The 23,982-nt window shown below is 50.7% G+C and overlaps 1 protein-coding gene across 3 annotated transcripts in view; it reads left to right on the forward strand.

Moving 5' to 3' along the window:
• SMOC1 (SPARC related modular calcium binding 1) overlaps positions 1 to 23,982 on the forward strand; it is a 146,944-nt gene that overhangs the window by 117,410 nt on the left and 5,552 nt on the right. For all 3 annotated transcript variants that reach the window (XM_055538462.1, XM_055538463.1, XM_055538464.1), the window contains exons 8-11: positions 9,274 to 9,466; positions 10,031 to 10,113; positions 12,320 to 12,425; positions 22,711 to 22,955. In XM_055538462.1, coding sequence (XP_055394437.1) covers positions 9,274 to 9,466; positions 10,031 to 10,113; positions 12,320 to 12,425; positions 22,711 to 22,955 — 627 coding nt within the window. The remainder of the gene's footprint in view (positions 1 to 9,273; positions 9,467 to 10,030; positions 10,114 to 12,319; positions 12,426 to 22,710; positions 22,956 to 23,982) is intronic.

The following is a 23,982-nucleotide window of genomic DNA, read 5'->3' on the forward strand; positions in this document are numbered from 1 at the left end:
TTCCTGGTTCTAGGGCTCTCCTGGGGTGGGGGAGCCTGAGCTGGCTCAGGCCCGGAGCCGTGGGGAAGCTCTGGCCTGGCTGTAAGGGGTGGGCTATGGCGGTGGCCACCTCTAGTACCCCTGCTGCATTTGCCTTTTTAAAGAGATGTATTGTTGTTGTTCAGTCGCTCAGTTGTTTCCGACCCTTTGCGACCCCATGGACTGCACCCTGCCAAGCTTCCCCTGTCCTTCACCATCTCCCGGAGTTTGCTCAGACTCATGTCCATCGAGTCAGTGATGCCATCCAACTATCTCATCCTGTCGTCCCCTTCTCCTCCTGCCCTTGATCTTTCCCAGCATCAGGGTCTTTTCCACTGAGTCTACTCTTCAAATTAGGTGGCCAAAGTAATGGAGCTTCAGCTTCAGCACCAGTCCTTCCAATGAATATGTGGGGTTGATTTCCTTCAGGATTGACTGGTTTGATCTCCTTACAGTCCAAGGGACTCTCAAGAGTCTTCATATTATTTGTTTATTTTTGGCTGCTCTGGGTCTTCATTGGTGCAGGCAGGTTTTTCTAGTTGCGATGAGTGGGAGCTACTCTTTGTTGCGGTGCATGGGCTTCTCATCATGGTGGCTTCCCTTGTTGCAGAGCTCGGGCTCTAGGTGCCTGGGCTCAGTAGTGGTAGCACACAGGCTTGTAATTGGCTTCTTCCATCTTGCTAGAAGTCAAGTTGTTCCATGACATATGGAATGTTCCCAGACCAGGGATCAAGCCCACTACCCCTGGATTAGCAATTGGATTCTTAACCACCGGACCATCAGGGAAGTCTACCACTGCTTCATTTTAAATGAGAAAAAGGAGCCCAGACTAATAAGGGCCTTGCCCAGGGCTCCGAGCCCATCAACAGCTCTCATATCAAGGCCTCTTTGTTGTTCAGTTCAGTTCAGTCACTCAGTCGTGTCCGACTCTTTTGCGACCCCATCCTCGCTGTCCATCACCAACTCCCGGAGTTCACTCAGGCTCATGTCCATCGAGTCAGTGATGCCATCCAGCCATCTCATCCTCTCTCGTCCCCTTCTCCTCCTGCCCCCAATCCCTCCCAGCATCAGAGTCTTTTCAAATGAGTCAACTCTTCGCATGAGGTGGCCAAAGTACTGGAGTTTCAGCTTTAGCATCATGTTATTCAGTCTCTAAGTTGTGTCTGGCTCTTTGTGACCCTGTGGACTGCAGCACGCCAGGCTTCCCTGTCCTTCACTATCTCCCGGAGTTTGCTCAGATTCATGGTCATTGAGTCAGTGATGCCATCCAACCATCGAATCCTCTGCCCTCCCTTGATTAAAGGGTCATTCGGAGAAACCTATTCCCATGGTAGAGGTGACCATTTTAAATCTGTGCGTATTCTGTGTCTATTCTCTCTACGTCCACCCCTGCTTGATACACACCTGAGCAGTTTCAAGGGTTGACGTTGTTCTATTTGTCAGGGGGTCTGCTTCTTCCCTGCCCTGGCAAGACCTGTCCTTTTCTTGGCCACTGTCTGTTTCAGAGGGAGCTCTGAGGAACGGTTCTGTGGGTTCCCCTCCTCTTCAGGGGTTACTTGGAGTCCCTGGATGACTCTGAGACTAGGGGATTGATGACAGCCAAGTGGAAGCTCACTGCTGGGCATGACGGGAGGACAGAAAAGCGGTCGCAGGTGCTGACACATGTGGCTTAATAAATAGAAAGGGCTGCTCAGTGGTGTCGTGCGAACTGTCCGAGATCATACATCCTGCAGCATCTCCTCCCTGGAGTCCGCATGTCCAGTCACAGGACTGGCTCTTCGGAAACAGGAAGTCAGTGCCTTCAAACCTGGTCCCTCCAGTCCCTCCTTTTGTTCCTGCAGTTTCTTCATCGGCCAGATCCTCTGTGAAACTCCCCAGAGCACACGCCACTCGTGCCAACCCTGAGGCAGGAGCCACGCAATTTCTTATGCCTCTGGAATTTCATGTTCTGGAATTTCAGGAAAGGTTTTTTTTTTAACTTGTTAAAAACTTTAGCTTGTTATTTTGTGTTATCCTTCAGCATTTCATTCATTTTTGATAAGAGACTAGGTGGGTGTGAGGTATTTGAAGGGTTTCAGGGTAATTGTAGACGACACAACGCTACTTTTTCCTTGGTATTCTTGGCCCGGTGGGACAATTCCTTTTACAGCATAGATACACTGCTCCTGTTTTTCAGGCAGGTACCATGTATTGATTTTTCTTTTAAGAAAATCTAGTGCTGGATGGTCTGAGGGTTGAGTGTGGCATTTCCTAGGATGAGTCAAAGGGACAGATTTTCTTTTTCTAGACTCTGTGGTCTCATCCCTCCCCAACTCCCACTGCCCCCAACACACACACTTGGCAGTGACTCAGCCGTGGGGACCCATCTCTGGAGTGTCAGGTTAGCACAGAATCCTGCAGCTGGGGATGGCACAGCAAGTATTCAAGCAATAGCAGGGTTCTGGGGCTGTACACTCTGCGCATCCTTTACACCTGGGTCTCCATGGTTCTCCTATGAGTGAGGTGCTGGGGCTCAGGGCTGGATGTGGGAAAGGGTCAGGAAGGCTGCGACAGGGCCCTTGCCCTTGGGAGATTGCAGTCTTGTTAAGTCCTGGTGCCCAGGGTGAGGAGTCCAGGAGGAGAGCAGAGGGAGGCCTTGCTCTAGGCGGGGCCCCCAGGGAAAGCTCTGGGGATGGAGGAGGCCTAGAATGAGGGTAGGTCAGGATCTCGTGACTAGTTCTTTCTTCTTGCTGCCTCTTATGAGACTTTTCTGACCTCTTCTTGAGCCTGCCATGGTGCCAGCACACACCCAGTCCCAGGGGCCAGGAAGTCCCTCGACCCCCTCTGCATCCTCTCTGTGAGCCCCAATCTCCATGTTACCCCAGATCCCACATTAGATCTGAAACCCCAGGAGCACTGATCGCTCTCAGGACATTTTTGTTGGCCCTGTCCACACCCCACTCCCCTGTCTGCAACATAGGCGGTGCTTGGTCGAGGCAGCCTGAAAAGCTGCCTTTAATTCCCAGCTGATCCTCCCCTCGGAGGAGAGCTTCTGGTTCTTTCTCTGGGAAGATTGCATCATTCACTGAGGCATCTTTCCTGATACATGTTTCTGGGACCCATGACTCTTCTCAGCTTTTCTGTGTATGGTTTTCTATAAGACTGGGCTTTTTTCTGGGTCTCATTTTTCTTAGGGACCCAGTGTCGACTAATTTAAGGGGCCAGCTTGACTAGGCCACGGTAGTCAGTTTGGTCAAACACTAGTTTGGATGTTGCTGCAGAGGTATTATTTTAGACATGATTAACTTTTATAATCAATTGACTTGAAGTAAAGTAGATGATCCTCTGTGGTGTGGGTGGGCCTCATCCAATCAGTTGAAGGCACTAAGAGTGAAACTTGAGATTTCCTGGAAAAGAAGGCATGCTGCCTCCAGACTGTGACATAAAAATCCTGCCTGAATTTCCAGCCTGCTGGCCTGACCTATTGATGTTGGACTAGAGACTGCCCCATCACTCTTACCTGAATTTCTAGCTTGTCAGCTTGGAGCCAAATCTTTGAGATAAATCTCTCTCTCTCCACATATATGGCCATATCCAAATATATATATATTTTTTCTTTTTTTCTATTGGTTCAGTTTCTCTGTAGAGCCCCCACCACTGCTGATGCTCTCTTACTTCTGCCTTCTCTCTCCTCCCGTCTCCCTCTGGGTCTCCATCACTATATGGCTCCCCAGCTCCTTCTCCAAAGAGTTCAAGATATGCCTGGCTCGTCAATACCTGCTCACTCGGGTGTTTGGTTACCCAGCCTCCCAGCTTTTCTGTCTGTTCCTTCCTTCAGCAGCTTCTCTGGAATGCAGCAGCCAGAGAGAAAGACCAGCCCAAGGACCTGAAACTTGAATCTTTTCATGTTTATGTTTGTTGGACATTTTTTTTTAAGTAAAGAAGAAAAAAGAAACAGATGATAAAGAAGAAAATGTTCCCAGAAACAAAGGATAAACTGGGCTAAAATCGAGATGGAGGGTTAGTTGGGGGTTGAAATTGTCCACGCTCTCCATTGCTCCTAATTACCATGGGTCATTGAGAGGTGCAGAGGCAGGGGCTGGCCGTAGCAGACAAGGCTGTTTTCCACACTCCTCCCGTCTTGGCTGGACAGCCGAGAATCTGCACCCTGGGCCTGCAGACAGGGTTTGTGTTGTCTGGTTCGGCCTGGTCTCTCTCTCCCCGGCCCCCCTCCCTGCCCACTCCCACCCAGGCACAGCCCTGCTTTGCTCCGCTGCTGTGTGATTGGTGGGGAGGGCTGTGTGCTTTCTGGTGGCAAGAGTTGGACCGCGTTTTCATTCCTTCCACGGGCTACTTCTCTGTTGTGTTTCTTCTCTCAGGCAGCCGGAGGTTTGTGAGTGAGAGTGAAATGACCCACTGCCAGGTGGGGAGTGCATCGGCTCTCACTTGTTGTCTGCACTGTCTCGGAATGGATTAGAAGGGCTGAGTGTGCTTGAGTGCAAGAATGTGTGGTTAGGTATTCCCGAGTCACCCTGAACAAGGCCTGCCTGTTCCCTCTCCCCCGATGTTTATGTCTTCCCAGTGTTTACAGATGTCCCAGCCCATTCTCAGAGTTATCAGGCTGGACCTTCTAATCGTCTCATCTTTCCCTGAACTTCCCTGATCAGAGACTGAATGTTTCAGAACAGCGAGTGTCAACTTCTGAGGAGCTTCCTTTCTGAACCAGTGGACAGACCCTTGAAATAGGTCCCCTGGCTTGCATTCTGGAAGGTGACTTCTTCACAGTTGTCAATTTTGAGATTTGTTTGGGAGTGATTGAGAAGGGCAGAGGGTAGCAATGGCCCTAAGGGTGGAGCTGGCTTCTGCGTCTTCAGATGCAGAATAAGCTTATGCCTCCCGTTATGTACTGATCAGCATTTGCATGACCTCTGGAGAAGCACTAAAGGAATAATTGATTGATTGATTGATTGATTGGTTGAGGGGTCCAAGAGGGCTGCAATACTTGTGGGGTATATAATACTTATGGGATAATTTTATAAAGAGGATTCCCAGATGGCACAGTGGTAAAGAATCTGCCTGCCAATAGAGGAGATGCAAGAGACTCAGGTTTGACCCTTGGGTCAGGAAGATCCCCTGGAGGGAGGCATGGCAACCCACTCCAGTATTCTTGCCTGGAGAATCCCGTGGATAGAGGAGCCTGGCGGGCTACAGTCCATGGGGTCCCAAAGAGTCAGACATGACTGAGCAGCTGAGCACATGCACACACACACTTTGATAAAGAGTTGAGCAAGTCTGAGTGTTTCAGTTATCTATTGCTGGGTAACAGACCACCCAGAAATGTAAAGGCTTACAGCAAAAATAATTTCTTCTTTCTACGGTGTTAGTGGTGGTTCCTTGATGGATCGTGGCTGCACTTACTCCTGGACTTGTCCGACTGGAGGGTCACCTGGGCTGGGATGTCCAGGATGACCTCACCCTTACACCTGGTGGGTGGTGCTGGCTCTGGGTTGAACCCCTTTGGTTTTCTTCCTTGTGGTCTTTCATCCTCCAGGGGGATGGACTGGCTTCCTTATGGAGGGGTCTCAGGGTGGACTGCAAGAAAGGGCAAGTGGAAATTGTAAGGAGTCTTCAGGTCTAGGTCTGGAAACGGTACTGTCACCCCTATCCCTTCCACTGGTCAAAGCAAATCAGAGACAGCATGCAGGGTCTATCCAATGGCGTGAATACAGGGAGGTACAATCCACTGGTACCATCTTGTAACTGTCTACGATACCGAGTAAAAGAAAAACATATGTTAGAACAAAAATCAGATTAGCCCATGGCAGTGAGAGCTGATATTTAAGAAGGATGAAGGCCATGGCCTGGGAACAGACTGTTTGGGCTAGAATGCAGGCTCTGCCACTTCCTCATTATTGACTTTGGGGAAATCACACAGCCAGTCTGCTCAGTGACTATACTATTATTAGAGTATAGTAACACTTATTGTAGAGGCTCATGATGAGTTTGAGTTAACAAAAGTGCCCATTACTGAGCTGGGCACGTAGTAAAAACTCAGAGAGCAGTTAGCTATTATTATTCATGTTACTGTCTGTCAGTGGTGGGTGAGTTACAGATTTGGCTTTAGGTTTCCGGTTCGGAGGCAAAGAGGGAAAAATATGAGGGTATGAGGTCCAGGGTGCGCTCTAGCGGAGAAAAATTGTTGGTTCAGAAGAAACAGTGCTGTGTCAAAAGGGTAAGTGTGGGTTTTTACACATTTGCTTTAGAATGCTGCACGTTTATGGCAGTCTGCAAATGGACTGGCTGGAAAATCTTCACACCATAAAAATAAATGTACTTTCCCCTAAAAGCAAATGATTAGAGGCAACAATCTCTGTCTAGAGTTCAGCAAGACAGACTTGATTGTCAGAGCTCTTGACCAGAGCCTCAGCTCTCCTCTTGCCTGGCTGAGTGAACTTGGGAAAATTCATGAATGTCTCCTGGTCTATAAAGTGGCAAAGGGACTTCCCTGGTGTTCCAGTGATTAAGAATCTGTCTTCCAATGTGGGGGACATGGGTTAGATCCCTGGTCGAGGAACTAAGATGCCACAGGGCAACTAAGCCCATGCATCATAGCCCATGCGCCACAACTAAGACCCAACACAGCTAAATAAATAAATACATATTTTTTAAAAAATAAAATGGGCTTAATAGCAGCACCTACTTCACAGGGACGAAGAGATTAGGCAAGTGAGTCTTTATTCTACTGCCTGGTGCATGCTTCTCAGTGAATATTTGCTTTGACTATTATTAGTATAAAGAGGATTTTAGGAGAGATTTTCTCTCTGTTGGAAGACAAACTCTCTGTGTTTTCTTTGCAAATGGTTAGTACTATGATTATAAACCTTTCCTGCGTCTTTCTTAGAGAAGCACTTGGACTTGCAGAGATCATCATAAAGTAATAAGCAAGCAAGCAAACAAACAAAAAAGTAATAAAGTAATAAACCCTGCGTTTAGCCTTTTCTCAAATTCCGCTGCTAGCCCCCTAGTTTTTCCAAGTTAGCTCGCGTCATCATTTGTATGGTTTTATTCTCCGTGGAACTCCGTGCAGCCTCTATGGAAGTGGGCTGCAAACATCTCAGAACAGCCTTCAAGGACGTCCAGAAATCTGTCGACAGCCCCCAGACTACGGGTTCCCACCTCTCCTCGGCTGGCTCCTCTCCACATCCCTGCAGTCTCAGGATCCCCGATGGTGTGAAGTCAGGCCCATCATTTGCTCTGTCCCCAGGGAAGCTTTCTCCACCTCTGTTCACATCTCGCCTTCCATCTGATTTACGGCTTTAGAATGTTGGCCTGGAGGATCTTATAATTTAAAGTCTCTGTCAGAGGTTGTTACATGAACGCGGGGCCAGTAAAAAGCTGTTTTCTTTTGGTTTTGCTCATCTGTCACTTTTTTTTTTGTGGCATGAAATACGAGGTAGGAAAATAAAGTTACCCACTTGGGGTTGGGAGAGCTATTGAAACACTCTTGTGTAATCCTCTGGAAGGTGCCAGGCTCCATCCTAGCCAGGGGCCCGATTCAAAATACTGGGTCTTCAGGCCAGGTCTCCCCAAAGGCCCCCTCTCTCCAGCAGTTTCTGTCTCTTCCCTAAGCTGGCTCTAGGGGCAGTTCTGGTGGTAGTTATAACTGGGTTTAGAATCATAAGTCTATTGTCTGTCAACTGTTCTAAACGCCTGTTCATCTAGCCAAGAAGATTCTGTTCAATTTTGCTATGTTTGCATTATGAAAACAGTAATTCCTTTTTTTTTTCATTTTCCATATCAGAATTATATTTTAATAGCAAATATGCTATATATATACCATCCAATATTTTTATGCCCTTAAGGAAATATTCCCTCACTCTGCAATGAGAATTTTTCAGCATTTTTTTTAGGAGACCAGAAATCATTTCCCCATCATCTGACTTTCCTCTAAGACAGCATTGCATCTCTGCACACCTACAGTCTGCTTCAACATCTGTCCGGTTCGTATGTGTATCATTAACAGAGCCATTATTTCAAAGGCTTTGGCTCCATCAGAGTTCAGCTTCTGTTATTTTCATCCATTTGTTCAGTGAGCAGGATGAATCTCCACATTGCTGATGCCAAATTCCTGGCTCTCCGAGTGGTATTTTTGTAACACACTGTGAAAAAGTCACGGGATACCCAAGGTGATTCCTGTCACATTCTTCACGAGGAAAGTTGTGGATTACTGTTCATGAGAGAAATAAAGTGATGATAAAGTAAATGAATAAAAAGAGAAATAAGTAGATCAAAAACAGTGGTACAAGTTTATGATATGGTCCCTTTTCTTGTTTTTAAAAAAAAAACAACCTCGTGTGTGCATATGTATTTGCATGTGTGTACATGCAAAAGAAAAGATCCAGGGTAGGTAGAACTTAACTTTGGTGGGATTAGCGATTCTTCAAATATTTCTTTATAATGAGAAAAGAAACCCAATGCTATTTATTTTTAATAACTAAAAAAAAAACCAAACAAACCCCAAAGCCCCACATAGTATCAACAAAAAAACAAGAAGGGGAAGTTGGGCAGGTTGACTGGTTAGGGGCCGTGGGGTTCTAAAGCCCCCAGTGCACAGGGCACCTTGTGGTGCCTCAAGCTGGGCTTGACTCTGGGAAAACCAGGTTTGGCTGTTCAGACACGCTGGCATGGTTTCTGAGGCCGCTGAGTACAGACACCTTCCTGTGGGAAGGTGTGTTGTGTAATGGAAGCAGTGTTGTGTAATCAACTCAGCTCCATTCAGCCTACTTTGTCCGGCTCTGATGGAGCCCTGGAAGGAGTGGGTTTGGGCCTTGTTTCTGCTTCTCTTGGGTGCCGGGCATCAGAGCATCTTCCCACCCTGAGGACAGTGACTGTGGCCCTGTCCTACGGGGTCTGGGTTTGGGAGAGTGTCCACACACACAGGCATTCCTGCCTCAGCTGTCAGCTTGCAGGGCTGGAGCTAGGAGACATGAGCAGGGACAGTTCTGAAAACAGTCAGGAGATTCCACTCCCAGGCCAACTGCAGCTCTGATGAGGAGAAGCCCTGCCTCCCGGCGTGAATGCTACCGCAGCCTGGCCATGCGAGGGCCAGAGTGAGGTGCTCGGAGCTTCCAGCTCCTCACTCAGGGCTGGCGTGGGGACCCCACACCCCTTGGTGATTCACCAGTCAGCCATCATCAGTTCCTGGGGGCCAGGCCAGGTCCTGACAGGGAAAGCATAGGATTGGGAAGTCACCACGGGCTGTGTCTTTTCTTGCAGAGAAAGTTCACTCGTGTGACCAGGAGAGACAGAGCGCCCTGGAAGAGGCCCGGCAGAACCCCCGCGAGGGCATTGTGATCCCCGAGTGTGCTCCTGGGGGGCTCTATAAACCAGTGCAGTGCCACCAGTCCACTGGCTACTGCTGGTGTGTGCTGGTGGACACTGGGCGTCCGCTGCCGGGGACCTCCACACGGTAAGCCCCCGGAGCCTGTCCTGCCCTTCAGATGGACCCTGGGGCAGGACAACCAGCTTCCTGTTAGGCTAGCGCCTCGCATCTCCCGGATTTATTGTCCTGGCCAGGTGGGAATTGAGACACTTGGGGAGCAGCATCTCTGCTCGTGAGCAGATGAGGTCCTGGTAGAAAGACCTGGATCTTGGATTCTGGTCACAGGGCTGGCCTTTTCTAGCTGGGTGGCCTTGGGGAAAGGAGGTAATCTCTCTGAGCCTCAGTTCACTCAGGCAGGTTATTGCCCTGCCTGAGTCACTAGGAGCTATGGGTCAAAAAGATCCTGTGTGCAGACATAAGGGGACACCACTCTACTTGAGTAGCTGAGACCATGTGGCAACATGCCTGAACGTGTCTCTGTGGGGACGCTGATGCTGGGATTGCCCTGTAGCTAGTGGACAGTGTGGGCGATATTTTTCCACCAGCTCTGGGTGCTCTAGGCTTGGAGACCACACAGATCATTGCTAGTGGAAGGGCTGAAGTCGGCTCAGGTTCCAGCCCCTCTTACCCCCTGCCTGTCTCTCTTCTCAGCTATGTGATGCCCAGTTGTGAGAGTGATGCCAGGGCTAAGAGTGCGGAGGTGGAGGACCCCTTCAAGGACAGGGAGCTGCCAGGTAGGAGACGACACTGCCTCTTGCTGACATCCTCACCCCTTCCTGTCCCGCCACCCACTCATCGTGCAGAAGCAGCGCCCGCCTCTGGGTCTGTTTCCTCATCTGTAAGCTGGGGTGGGGACGGACAGTGGGCAGGGGCATGGCAGGAGCCACAGGATCGGCATCCAGTCTGGTATGTGTCCCTAATTAGTCCCGAAGCCTTAAACACATGGTTTCTCCTCCTTGCTCTTCCCTTTTTCATCTTTAAAATGTAGTCCTTGGCTTAAAGGGCTTCCCAGGTGGCACTCATAGTAAAGAACATTAAGGAACGTGGGTTCAGTCCCATGGATCAGGAAGATCCCCTGGAGGAGGCCATGGCAACACACTCCAGTATTCTTGCCTAGAGAATCCCGCAGACAGAAGAACCTGGCTATGGTTCATAGGGTTGCAAAGAGTAGGACGCAACTGAAGCGACTTAGCACGCACACGTGTTGGCTTAAAATCCTACCCTCAAAAAATGCTCCAGTTTTTTCTCTAACCTAGGGTGATTGGGTGGAGAAGGAAATGGCAACCCACTCCTGTATTCTTGCCTGGAGAATCCCAGGGACAGAGGAGCTTGGTGGGATTCTGTCTATGGGGTTGCACAGAGTCGGACATGACTGATGTGACTTAGCAGCAGCAGCAGCAGGGTGATTGGGACAGTGATCTGGGGACTGTGGACCCTTTTCTCCAGGGCTGCAAAGAAAAGCTAACTCTCAGAACAGGCTATCCTGCAGGGCATGGTAGTGTCCGTTGCCAACCCTGTAGAGTGCCTTTGCAATGACCCTTGGTGGCCCAGAACTGTCCCTGGAGTGTGGCACAAGAGGCATAGGCAGGGGCCAGGGCCTCTGAAGGGCTGCTGGGCTGGGTTTCCCTTATTTACCGGGTTCTCTGCCCGTGAGTTACAATATGATTACTAAATATTGATGTCTCAAAACACTGTAGTTTTAATCAGGTCAGTGCTGATGGGAGCTCCCACTGTTTCCATCAAGACTCCAAAGGAGAACTGAAAACAGAGGCTCTTGAAAGTCCGGGGGTTCCCAAGTGAGGTTTGTAGAAATCACTCTGTCATGAGAACGGAGTCGTAGAGACCAGGATCCCTCTGTCTAGCCATCCCTTCAACAAATGTGAACTGAGATTTCATTGTGTGCCAGGCGCTGGGTATGTCTAGTAATCAAAATGGAAGTGAAGCTTATGTAGTGTGGGAGACAGAGTACACAAATAAATGAATACAAACACATGAAGATGGTGTTAGGTACTCTAAAGGGGAAGAGTGAGGTGCTGGGAGAAGGACAGGAAGAAATCCATGGCTTCACTGAGAAAGTGGCATTTAACCAGAGACCTGGGGGAACTGCAGAGAGAAGAGAATGAAATAGTTGCTGCAGAGAGGAGAATTGTAGGTAGTGCTGAGGGACTGTTTGGGGCTGGCAGTCATGAATTTACAGGAAAACCATCTCTCCAATGGTGTGGTGGTGTTTACACCAGCAACATGCAGCTCTGGGGGTGTGGATTTGGAGAAGGCATATCTGTGCGAAGGTTCATCCATGCTTGGGGTTTTGCTGGAGTCCCACCGTGAGGAATAAACAAAGGATTTGAGAGTACTTCTAAGGGAGGGTTGATCATTATAATCTAAGCTGGCTGAGGAGAGATGTAAAAAAAGGAAGAGGTTCTTGCATAGGTAAACTGGTAGGTCCATTGAGTCAACTTTGACCTTGGATTTCTTGCATTCCTAATGCCCTTTTACCACCTGGTCCTCACCTCTGGAGTAGCCTGGTCTCACTGTACCACTTGAGTTTCCCAGCAGACTATGGACTTTATGAGGAGAAGAGCGCTGTCTAGTATATTCCTAACATATACCATAGTGCCCGAGTTGATACTCAGCAAAAATTTGTGGAATGGAAGAACACCGAAAGCCTTATTGTCCACGTGGTCTGATGGTCCCTTGTGGGCTGTGGGGAGAGGAACGCTGGAGGTTTATGAGAATCATCTGGGGCTTCCCTGGCTCAGCTGGTAAAGAATCCGCCTGTAACGCTGGAGACCGAATCGTTTGAGCTGTGGACAATTCCCAAAGTGGATTTGGCTGGACAAGAAGGCCTTGGAGAGGTTGAAGAAACAGCGGTAGTGGAGGAAGCTGGTTTACTTGATCACGTACCCGGCCCGTGCCTTCAGATCTCGCTTTGTCTTTCAGGCTGTCCAGAAGGGAAGAAACTGGAATTTATCACCAGCCTTCTGGACGCCCTCACCACGGACATGGTGCAGGCCATTAACTCAGCAGCGCCCACTGGAGGTGGGAGGTGAGAGTGTGGGCAGGACTCAGGCCAGTGGGACCTCGGGGCCCCTGAACGTTTAGATGCTGCAGGACGCTGAGGGTGGGGAGGGCTTGGGTAGCGCAAGGGCTGGAAGTTGATCCTTTTCCTGAAACCATGTAGCTGTGACTTTGTCCAACATTCTGCCAAAAATCTCACCACCCCTCTCCCCTTTCCAGTCCTTGGGAGTTGCTTTTCTCTAGCTTGTAGTTACCTGATCACAGGTAAGTCCAGGAGTGTCTGGGACTTCCCAGGTGGTGCTAGTGGTAAAGAATCTGCCTGCCAATGCAGGAGACATAAGAGACATGGGTTCGATCCATCCATCAGGAAGATTCTCTGGAGAAGAGAATGGCAACCCACTCCAGTAGTCTTGCCTGGAAAATTCCATGGACAGAGGAGCCTGGCAGGCTACAGTCCATGGGGTTCCAAAGAGTCGGACATGACTGGAGCCACTTAGCATGGCACGCACCAGGAGTGTCTGGAGACTTCCAGCACTTTAGTCTCAGCAGTGTATGCCTTAGGGTGAGTTCAGAACGGCAGGAAGTGGGGTGGGCATGTGATGGGGACAGCAAGGAGGAAGTCTGGAGCACTTGGTGGTTTTGTGTTCTGAGGAGGCAGGAGCCACATGCCTGAGAATCCCAAGGGACTCCGAGTGTTGGGATTGGACACTACCATAGCCAGACCCTACCTAAATCAGGAGTTGATATGCTGACCAAGGCAGTCTTGACACAGGGCCGAAATCCACCTGCTCCTTAACAACCAGCATCACCAGCGCTCATGATTTGGGCCCATTGGGTCGGTTGGAGCATGCATGCTCAGACCTATTGAACATGCACAGCACAACAAGCCCTGGGCTAGGGATTGGGAATCCAGGAATGTGAGGCATGTCCTTATCTTCAAAGAATGAACCTAGTGAGAGGGAAATGGCAACCCACTCCAGTGTTCTTGCTTGGAGAATCCCAGGGACGGGAGAGCCTGGTGGGCTGCCGTCTATGGGGTCGCACAGAGTCGGACACGACTGAAGCAACTTAGCAGCAGCAGCAGCAGTGAGAATACTAGGCTGTGGACAGATGCAAACTCTGTGGTAAGTGCTAGATAAGAGGTGAAAGAACAGAGAAGGGTTTGCTCATTCAGTCTGGAGGAATCAGAGAAGGCTTCCAGGAGGAGGTGATACCTGAACTGGATTTTGAAGGACAGGTAGGACTTAGCTAGTAAAAGAAGGAAAGCCATTCTAGGAGAAAAAGAAAGAACATTGTGACCCCAGGCAAGTGCATGGCCATAGTTCAGTATGGCTGGGCTGGAGCGGATGCAAGAGGAGAGGAGAGGATGGAGAAGATGACAGAGGTGGCAGATGATGCAGAGAAGGAGGTGGGGACCAGGTCCCAAAGGGCCCATGCGATGTGCTTCCCATTATGAAGCCAGAGGGTGAGGCTCGGCAGAGCTGGGCGGTGTTCAGGTCCCTGTAGCAACAGGAGCTACCATGTGCTTGGCAGGAGTGGGCAGCCTGACTCTGAGCTTGTGGGGTTCACCAAGGAGGGAGGGCTGATTCCTCCGCACCTGCTCAGAGGCAGAACTGTCAACGGGCAAGGAGTGCCACCATGAGACCGGCCCAGGCCCCCAGGCCGGTGGAAGGCTGACTGCCTCAGCAGCGATCAGCGCGACCACAGGGCATGTATCTAGGGTGGGAACCAGGACTCCCAGCACAGGTTTCAGCACTTCTGTGTCCCAAGGCAGACGAGGGCAGTGGCCCCCTGGCTTTTTTTTTTTAAGCGTGCAACTGTTTTCATTATACTCACAAAGTGGTACAGTTACCACTAGCCAAAATTCCACAACATTTTCATCAACCCCCAAAGAAACTCTGTACCCATTAACAGTCACTCCTCAGTGGCCCTCCCCCAGACTACTACTACTGCTACTAATTAACTTTTGTCTCTATGGATTTGCCTACTCTGGACATTTTATATAGATGGGCTCATACAGTGAGTGGCCTTTGGTAAAAACCATTTATGTCCCATCATGATGAGTGCAGAGACTGCCTCGTGGATTGCCACTCTAGGAAACCCCCTGTCTGGGGTTGCTTGCCCTCAGCTACTCCGTGGTCCTGTGAGCTCTGAGGCTGGTTTGTTTTGCTCACCCTGTGAATGGGGCCAGGCCTCCCCAACAGCAGGAGGAGCAGGGCAGATGGAGACAGGGTCTGACAGGTTGGCAGATGGGAACTGCCCAGAGGTAGTGCTCAGCCACAGGAGGTCTAAGACAGAGAGAGCTGTGTCCTCATCTCCAGGAAGAGGGACGGGAAATTATGAACAGGTGTATTCAGGATTGTGGAGAAGGCAATGGCACCCCACTCCAGTACTCTTGCCTGGAAAATCCCATGGACGGAGGAGCCTGGTAGGCTGAAGCCCATGGGATCGCTACAAGTCGGACACGACTGAGCGACTTCACTTTCACTTTTCACTTTCATGCATTGGAGGAGGAAATGGCAACCCACTCCAGAATTCTTGCCTGGAGAATCGCAGGGATGGGGGAGCCTGGTGGGCTGCCGTCTATGGGGTCGCACAGAGTCGGACACGACTGAAGTGACTTAGCAGCAGCATTCAGGATTGTATACCTTTTTGCTTTTCATGATTGGAATGTGAAAACATACCTGTTGTTTCATGCAAAAATGAGTATGAGCTATTTATGTTTTTTTAGAAGAGAGGGACTAAAGAAACAAGGAGGGGACATGGCCCTAAAAATCCAAAATCTGGTTCCTCTCCACTCACAACTCTTCTGGGCTGCTGGCTCTGACCCACCCCTCAGGGAGCCTGCCTTGTGCTTGTACATGGGTCCTAAGGAGATAGCACTTCACCCTCCATCCTGTTTGCTTCTGCAGGAGGCCAGCCCTTGAGCCTTGCCTGGCCTCAGATCCAGGCAGGCTTCAGTGACGGGGAAAGCAGAGCCCAGCTGGGTCCTGGGCCGGGGGGTCAAAAGCACAGGCAGGCCTGCTGCCAGACCAAGTTCAGATGGACGCTCTGCCCTCAAATTGCAGGGGAGGACATTTTTACAGAAAATAAAAACTAAGAAGTTTATAAATGCTTTTAATCCTAGTATGTCCTTAGGGAAGTGATTTTCTTTTTCTTTCCAAAAAAATCTCTTTTAGGTATAATGAGAGCTGGAAGAAAAAAAATTTTTTTTTAATATTCTTTCCTAAACATGTTTTTCATTTTAAGCTCATATGAACTTGACCGTGTTTGGTTCTGATGAGAATGAAAGGTTTGAACTGCATTTGGTAATTGTGTTACCTGGAGGCTATACTTGTAATCAAAAGACAGACAAGATGAATCGAGAAGTAGTTTAGAGATCAAGGGAGTCGGGGTGGGCCTGGCGGGGAGAAGGAGAGAGGAGTGGTTATACAGGGGGGTAGTTGGTCAGGGTTACTGATTTTACTGCATTTAAATCCCTCTCAGATCTCTCTATTATATTGGGTTGGCAAAAAAATTCATTCGGGTTTTTCCATAATTTGTTACGGAAAAACCTGAGTGAACTTTGATGTCGACCCAATGTTTAGGAAAATCAAGCCCTAACTCTGACCGTGAATTGGCTCTGAAGGATGGTCTTGATGGCGCTCACCCTCCTTTCGTATGCCACTACCTCCCATCATTACATGCCAGCTGCCGCTGGTCCTTCTCAGGTGCTCAAACAGGCCAAGCTCTTACCACCCCAGGGCCTCCATGCCAGCTGCTTCTTCAGGGTGGAATGTGAGTCCCTTATCTTCCCGTGACTTGCCCCATTTAAATAGCACCTTCTCAGTGGCCATCCGAACGAAAGGAACAGCCCTGTCACCTTCTATCATGACACCTCTTTCTAATTTTCAGCCTAGTGCTTATCACTACCTGATGTCTTGCTGGTTTGTTCATTTATATCTGCCTCACCCCACCCAATGAAAATGGAAGTTCGGTGAGAAAAGGAACATTTTTCACCTTCTTCCCTGCTTATTCCTGGAACTCAGAAAAGTGCCTGGCATACAGTAGGTGCTCCGTAAACATTTGTTAAATGAATAAATAGCCAGAAGGATGGGTGGGTAGATGGATGGATCTCTGTCAGGCACAGAGAGGGATGTCTCAGTGAGGCCTTTTCCTTGGCACACGTCTGAGGGTCCAGCAGCTACTTCAAGACTAAGTATGAGGCCAAAGCCAGCCCTGAAGCTCACTGCCACCAGAGCTTTATGGTGCCCTGGATGGGCCCACAGGACTTGGGCGCTGTGTGGACAGCCCTGGTCAGGCGCTTTTCTAGGACAGAAGAGCAAAGGCAGAGGAGCAGGGCCCGTGAAGAGAATGAGGGGATCCAGGCTGCCTGGGTTTAGGCCTTGGCTCTGAATTCAGGCAGAGTTGGGGCTGTAAGCACGAAGTCAAGGAAGCCACAGCTGATCCCTCCTGCATCCTCTCAGGGTCTGGCAAGTAAAGCTGGACACCAGCTGGGGCCAGTGGGAAACAGTCTTATTTAGTGGCGTTGGGAAGAAGGGACGGGGGGATGTTTGGGTTGAGTAGAAGAGAGGGTGTCTTCGTCCCAAACTACCACCTGTCAGGCTTGGAGATTTTAGCTTTGCACAAACTCTTACATCTCACACCCAGTGTAAGCTCTGTGCTGGGTTCTGGGGACATACAGGGATGCAGACTTGGTTCCTGGGCTGGAGAAGCTCCTGGGAGAAGAGCTGTGTAGTCACGTGAGTGCCCTGTAAAGCCAGTGTGATAACAGAGGCAGATGAAGTCATGCAGGCAGGGACTCGGGAGGAAGGCACGTGAGAGAAGGCTTTCTATAGGAGATGATGTTTAAGCCACATCTTCACTTACGAATGAGACAACGTCCTGACCTAGATGGACCAGGAGTAAGAACTTCCCAGCAGAGGGACCCTTGGGATAGTGAGGTATGAACAAGGTAGGGTCTGTGGGCTTCCCTGGTGGCTCAGATGGTAAAGAATCTGCCTGCAATGCAGGAGACCCAGGTTCGATCCCTGGGTCAGGAAGATCCCCTGCAGAAGGGAATGGCAACCCACTCCAGTATTCTTACCTGGAAAATCCCATGGACAGAGGAACCTGGTGGGTTACAGTCCATAGAGTCACAAAGACTTGGATGCAAGTGAGCAACTAACACACACACACATACACACACACATAGGGTCTGTGGAAGGAATCATGAGCAGAGTTTTAGTCTTGGGAGGCAGGTTGTAGATGAGGCTGTAGAGTTGGGCAGAGCCCAGACCCTGGTGGACCTTGTGATCCATGCCAGAGAGGCTGCAGGGAGTCATGGAGTTAGATAGGCATTCCTATGGGAGCTGGACGGGAGGGGTGCTGGATGGGGCAGGAAAGTTACAGCATCATCTGAGTGAAAGGTGATGAGAGTGTGGATTACAGATGTGGGGGGTAGGATCATCTACTGAAGTTCAAGTAATGAAATCAATAGGATTTGAAGACTCATTGGATGTAGGGAGTGGAAGAGAGAGATGTCTACTTCCTTTTCTGGCATCTAGCTTGATTTTCGGGGGAAGCAGTGTGGCCCAAATTTAAAAATAGGCCAAGTGAAAGGGGTACCCATGGAAACATCTGTGGCCAGAGCCTGAGAGGGAGCAGGTTGCATTGCATGTGTGTCTGACTCTTGGTGACCCCATGGACTGTGTAGCCTCCCAGGCTCCTCTGTCCATAGGATCCTCCTGGCAGGAATACTGGAGTGGGTTGCCATGCCCTCCTCCAGGGGATCTTCCCAACCCAGGGATCAAACTCACATCTGATGCAACACCTGCATTGCAGGTGGATTCTTTACCCCTGAGCCACAGGGGAAGCCCACAGGTATCACTAGATGATAGCTTTTCTCTGTGAAGGGTTGATGGATCATTGAATTATGCTTTTGGTCCTTCCTCCTGCAAGAAGCAGAGCCCTCCTCCCCCTACCCCATAGATCGGCCTTCCTAGAAAAAGCCAACATCGAGAGGAGGTGGGCTGAGCTGCACGAGCCTCCCAGCCCCTCACGTGGTCCTGAAAGGAGAGGCCCTTTGTCTTGAGGCTTCCTCCTTCCTGCCCAGTGTGGTTACTTGTTGATGGTCTTGCAAGGAAGAGGCTGAGAATGTGGCTGACTTGGCATTTCCCAGCCCCACCCGCCCGCACAGCTGGTGGGGCCTGGACCCGATTCCAGATGGGGCTCCGTTGGTCTGCTTGGCTTGGCTCATGCCTCTAGGCCATCCCACCTCACCTTGTTTAAAACTGCTTGGGACAGCAGAATCGGGCCCAAGATCTCGGCCAGCATCGGTTTCCTTGTGGTAAATGGGGCTGGCTCTCCAGCTGTGCATTGCAGCCAAGGCCTGGCCCGGCTGAGGCTGTAGAAGCGACGCAGTGAGGGCTGCAGGGGAAGGGCGGCACCTGCCGCTTTTCAGTGTGGGAGAAGACTCGGTGGGGCCAGTCCAGGGAGGGGCCTGGCTCTAGTGGTTTTCCTTCTCCCAGGAGGCGGGAGGCACGAGGACGGCTACCAAAAAAGCCCAGAGGCAGGGCTGACACCAACATTTTACTGGCTCTTCATGCCATACGGGAGAAAACTTGGATCCTCTGCACACCCAAGGAGCCCTTTTAATAGAAGTGGAATTTTACCTGTAGGGAAGCCCACAGCAAGGACCTGGGTGTCACTGTTAGGTGACCTAAGGAGCCATTATTGGCTCTAATGTTGGGTGCTCAGCCCTTGGCCGATGAGTAGCTCTGATGGCCCCAGCGGGGTTTCTGTGTGCACGTGTACAGGAGAGTTTGGAGTCCACGTCAGTGTAACCCTGGAACTGGGAGTGCAAGTAGCCTGTGTTTTTAAAGGATTCTGCTAGAAAGCTGCAAGAGCTGGAGGGATCAGTGAGGTGTGGCTTTGAGGTCAGTGGTAAATAGTGGGGAGCCTAGCTGTGATGGGAAGGACTCCAGCAAAGACTGTTGAGAGATTCCTGGGGCCTCTGCAGGAGGCCATCTTGCCCCACCCCCACGCTGCCCTGGGAAAATCCCAGCCTCTCCTCTGTTAACGGAGGTGCCCGTCTTTCACACATGCCCACTGCCGGTTTGGCTAAATCAGGACTCCTGATAAGTCTCACTCTTAACTAGTTCTTGTATGAAGTATGGTAGTTTGGGGACTTAAAGCTGCTGTGAAGCCAGAAACCTCGCTTTCAGAGCTTTGAGCCAGATGCCTTTGGTAGTTTTCTTTCCTTTTTTTTTTTTTTTTTTTCGTTATGCTTTGCTGGAAACATGAAAACTACTCCCAGGCTCCTTCCAATTGCTGTTTTTTTTTTGTCTCATCCCATCTTCTCCCGGAAGGTGCATACTTATTCTTCTAGGGTCATGTCTGGAGTCTCTTTCCCTCTGGACGAGGGTTCTTAAATTGAATGAGGTTTGGAGCATCTATTAAACCTCTAAAATCCGCAGCATTCTGGGTGCACGTGCATTTTAGAGAGAGGGACTGTGGCTTTGTTTGTGTTCTCTGAGGGTCCATGATCTCCCCCAAGCTAAGAAATTTTTGCCTTAAATGTACTTGGAGCTTGGCCTAGACAAAAGGTTGGATTCCAAAGCAGGACCCTAGCGCTGCCCAGCTATACATGTAGAGCTGGGCCCTGTTGTCTGGGGGAGGATGCAGCATGGGTTCTGGAAGTCAGAGGAGTTCAGAAGCAGAGAGCCTCGCACGGGCTGGGGAGAAGGGAGGGAAGAGGCAGCCTGTGGGTTGCAGCAGAGCTCTGGGAGCCAGAGGCAGGCATGGAGGGCCCCTGGAGCACCTCTCCTCTGCAAGTGTCCTCAGTGGAGGCCGGGGGTGGGACATGCAGGGATGTAGCTGTCCGAAGTTGTGGCTGCTCCGGGCTGGGAGGTCCTGCTGGGAGTGAGGAGGGCAGAAACTTGGCTCTCCAGACCAGGGAGACGGGGAAGAGAGGGGAAAAGAAGTAAGGAGCCAAGTGACAGTCACTCTCTGGCCTGAGACGAAACTCTTAGAGGTTGTCGCCTGGGGAGAAGAGCCGCTTCTTGCTGCAGACTAGCCCAAAGGAAGGTGCAGGGAGCCCCAGTCACAGAGTCGCCGAGAACCGGGCAGGCAGGCGAGAGCCCAGGAACACGTGCTGGAGGCAGCGAGCCTCTCCTGGCAGGGCGTCTGGGTGGGATGACCTCATCCCTTCCGTCTCAGCAACTGAGGCTTTATTATTCCAGCCTCTAGGTAGACATGACGCTATGCTGAGCCTAAAGGTTAAAGGAAGAGCTGCCTTTGCCAGGGGCGCTCGTGGCCCCTCAAGGGAGGGGCTGAGGGGGAAAACCCTGACTCCCTCCCCTGGACGCCTTAGAAAGCTTGGAGGGGAATAACTGGAGCGCCTCCCCTGGGGCCCGTCCTGGCTCTCCTCCCTGGCCCGGGTCCTCCCTCATTTGGGGAAAGTTGGAGGCAGACAGGGTGCTCTGCAAGGGAGCTGACCACTCTCCCTCCTGCTCCAGGAGCATCCTGGTAGAGACGTTTCTGGGGCCCTCCTGGTATATGCCTCTCAGGCTCGAGAGTGAATATTGGAGTGAAAATAGAGGAAGCTCAAAACCACCAAAATGCCGTGCACTGGCAGAGACAACAGTCTGAGCCCTGCCTGTTTGCAAGCTGTTCCAAGCCTGGTTTCTATGACGGACCTAGCAGATTCCCCAAGAGCCAGAAGCAGACAGTCCCTCACACCTTCCTCAGGTACTCCCTGCTCCAGGCATGTCAGGATGAGGTCCTGCTGGCTGATCTACTCACCGTGCTGTCTTGGACCTGGTCCAGGGTGCCCAGTGGGGCCTGCCCAAGACCATAATACACTTAATTAGGAATGGGCATTCAGCAGGGACGCCTGGCTTTTTTTGGTAATGAAACTTCTTTTTCCCTAAATGGTGAGGTCACTTGGGTGTTGGGGAGGGAGGGAGTTTGCTGGCTCATTCATAGGGGAGGGGTCAGGGTTGTCCCTTCCTTCCTGGAAACCTCGGCAAATTCCAGAGAAGAACCCCAAGGCATTGGCAAGTGCCTTGAATATTTTTCTTGCTAGGTACAGCTTCAGAGTGTGCTGGCAGGTCCTGAATCCCTGCTGTAGGACCCCTGGTGTAGTCTGTCCGGTTCCCTGCAGACAATGGGCCAACCTCAGCCTCAGTCCCCCAACCGAGGGAAGGTTACCCAGGGCTTTAAACACAAGGTTCTGGACCACATTCACTCCGTGCCAACCCTGGCATCAGGAGCCATGGGACTCGTGTGGCTCCGTTCTCCTGGCCAGTCACCCGCTCTAGAACAGACTCATCATTGGCTTTTAAAGTTTTCAGTATTACCTAGCACCCTGAATCCTTTTGGGGAAAAATTTGAGGCATGGGTAAGTAAAATGAATGGGTAGACCTTGTGTATGTTACATGTGTGGCCATTGCTCTTGTCATGTTACAATCAGGGGTGTGTTAGATGCGGTCACCACCATGTATCTCGACCCCCAGAAAGCTTTCTTGGTTACTCTATGTTACTCTGCTTCTTAGCAGAATTCCCCAGGTGTTGGAGTTAACATGTGGTTTCCTGGGTCTGCCCTCTCTTAAGACCTCTGTGTGGAGAGACTCACCGTTAGTAGGTCAGGACTCTCCAGCTATAGAACCTCTCTTTGTGTCCGTCTCAATTGCCTCCTTCTCTCAATTCCTACCACACTTGGTACCCAACAGCCATGGCCCACAGGAACTTCACACTTCACGTTGACTTGTTGCTGCCTGGTTTCACTCTTTTTGACTCTGTCTTGCCAAGACAACTGTTTGAAGCCAGGGGCTACTCCTGCTGCTTTGGAAGCCCTCCTGGGACCCAGCCTGGGTGCTGAGTGGGTGGTACAGGCTCCAAGCTCCCTTCATAGTCACACTCATTTGGGTGTCAAGTTCATGTGTGATGGCAGTTTGTGCATCAGCCACACTAGGCTAGGAGAATAGTTTGGATCCCTGTGGTTTTCTCAGTGGATGAAATCTAGTCCATATGTCCTGAGCATCCCTCTTGCACGAGAACATCCCTAGCTATGGTGCAGGGTGTGGTGGGTTCACCTAGTTGGGGATCCCCCAGAAATGAACTGTCTGGGCTGGAGGCTCAAGTTGGAAAGGGTGACGTGATTCTGCTGCAGGCTGAGCAGGGCAGGGAGGGTTTGGGCTTGGAGGAGCCATTTCTACCTGGCTGCCGGCAACCCTTGACATCTGAGCATGTGGGAGAGGCTTGTGGTGGGGCTGGTGGTTCCTGCAGGATCCTGAGCGGGGCTTGGGGGTGGGTGTCTGCCCGTGGCCCAGGTTCTCGGAGCCAGACCCCAGCCACACCCTGGAGGAGCGTGTGGTGCACTGGTATTTCAGCCAGCTGGACAGCAACAGCAGCAGCGACATCAACAAGCGCGAGATGAAGCCCTTCAAGCGCTATGTGAAGAAGAAAGCCAAGCCCAAGAAATGTGCCCGGCGTTTCACTGACTACTGTGACCTGAACAAGGACAAGGTCATCTCACTGCCCGAGCTGAAGGGCTGCCTGGGTGTTAGCAAAGAAGGTGAGTGATTGCCTGTGCTCCTGGCCCTCCAGGACTTGCCCCTCCTGGAGGGAGGGGACCAAGGGAACCCCACACCCCGACCCTGCAATAGATGAGATTCCCATGTATGTGTTTATTTGACTACTTACTTGGAGCGCATCGTGCTTTGCACTAGACACCTGACACAGTGGAGGAATGGAAGGGTAAGTTTCCTATCCTTCCACAGTCTATTGAAGAGGCAGATGCTAAAGCATTTACATACACTGTGGTGAGCACCATGAGGGTGTACTAGGATACACCAGGCTGCAGTGACAAGTAGAACCACACAAGTAATGGCTCAACACAGTGGAAATTAGTTCCTCTTGCCCATATAGTAATTCACCGTGATTCCAGGTCCTAGGGTGTGTGTGTGTGTGTGTGTGTGTGTGTGTGTGTGTGTGTGTAGAGGGATAGTGGAGATTGCTCCAGGCGCAGTCACTCTGAGAGCCAGGCTGAGAATGACTCTGCCAACTTCATTCTCTGACATCCAAGGTCACCCTGTGGGTCTTCTCCCTCTCCAGTCAGCCGGATGGCGTAAACCCTGGAGCAGTGCCCATGGGGCAGGGTTGATGGACCAGTCCTGGAAGTGACATACATCACCTCTCCTATTTCACTGGCTGGATCTCCATCACTAGACCACACCCCACAGTGAGGAGGGCTTGGGGCCCAGGAAGAGGAGGAGAGCATGGATTCTGGTGGACAGCTGATGATCTCTGTCACAGTGCAGCAAGTGCAGAGTATTGTGGGAATATACCTAAGGCACCTACGTCTGCTCAGGGCCCATCAGGCTTGGAAATCTTCAGGAAGGAAGTGATGTCTTAGCCAGAGGTCAGCCAACCACAGCCCTTGGGCCCAGTCTAGTCCACGGCCTGTTTCTGTACAGCCTGTGAGCTAAGAGTGGCTTTTCTATTTTTCAGTTCAGTTCAGTCACTCAGTCATGTCTGACTCTTTGTGACCCCCTGGACTGCAGCATGCCAGGCTTCCCTGTCCATTACCAACTCCCAGAGTT

Source organism: Bubalus kerabau, chromosome 10, assembly GCF_029407905.1.
Source record: "Bubalus kerabau isolate K-KA32 ecotype Philippines breed swamp buffalo chromosome 10, PCC_UOA_SB_1v2, whole genome shotgun sequence".
Lineage (NCBI taxonomy): Eukaryota > Metazoa > Chordata > Mammalia > Artiodactyla > Bovidae > Bubalus > Bubalus kerabau.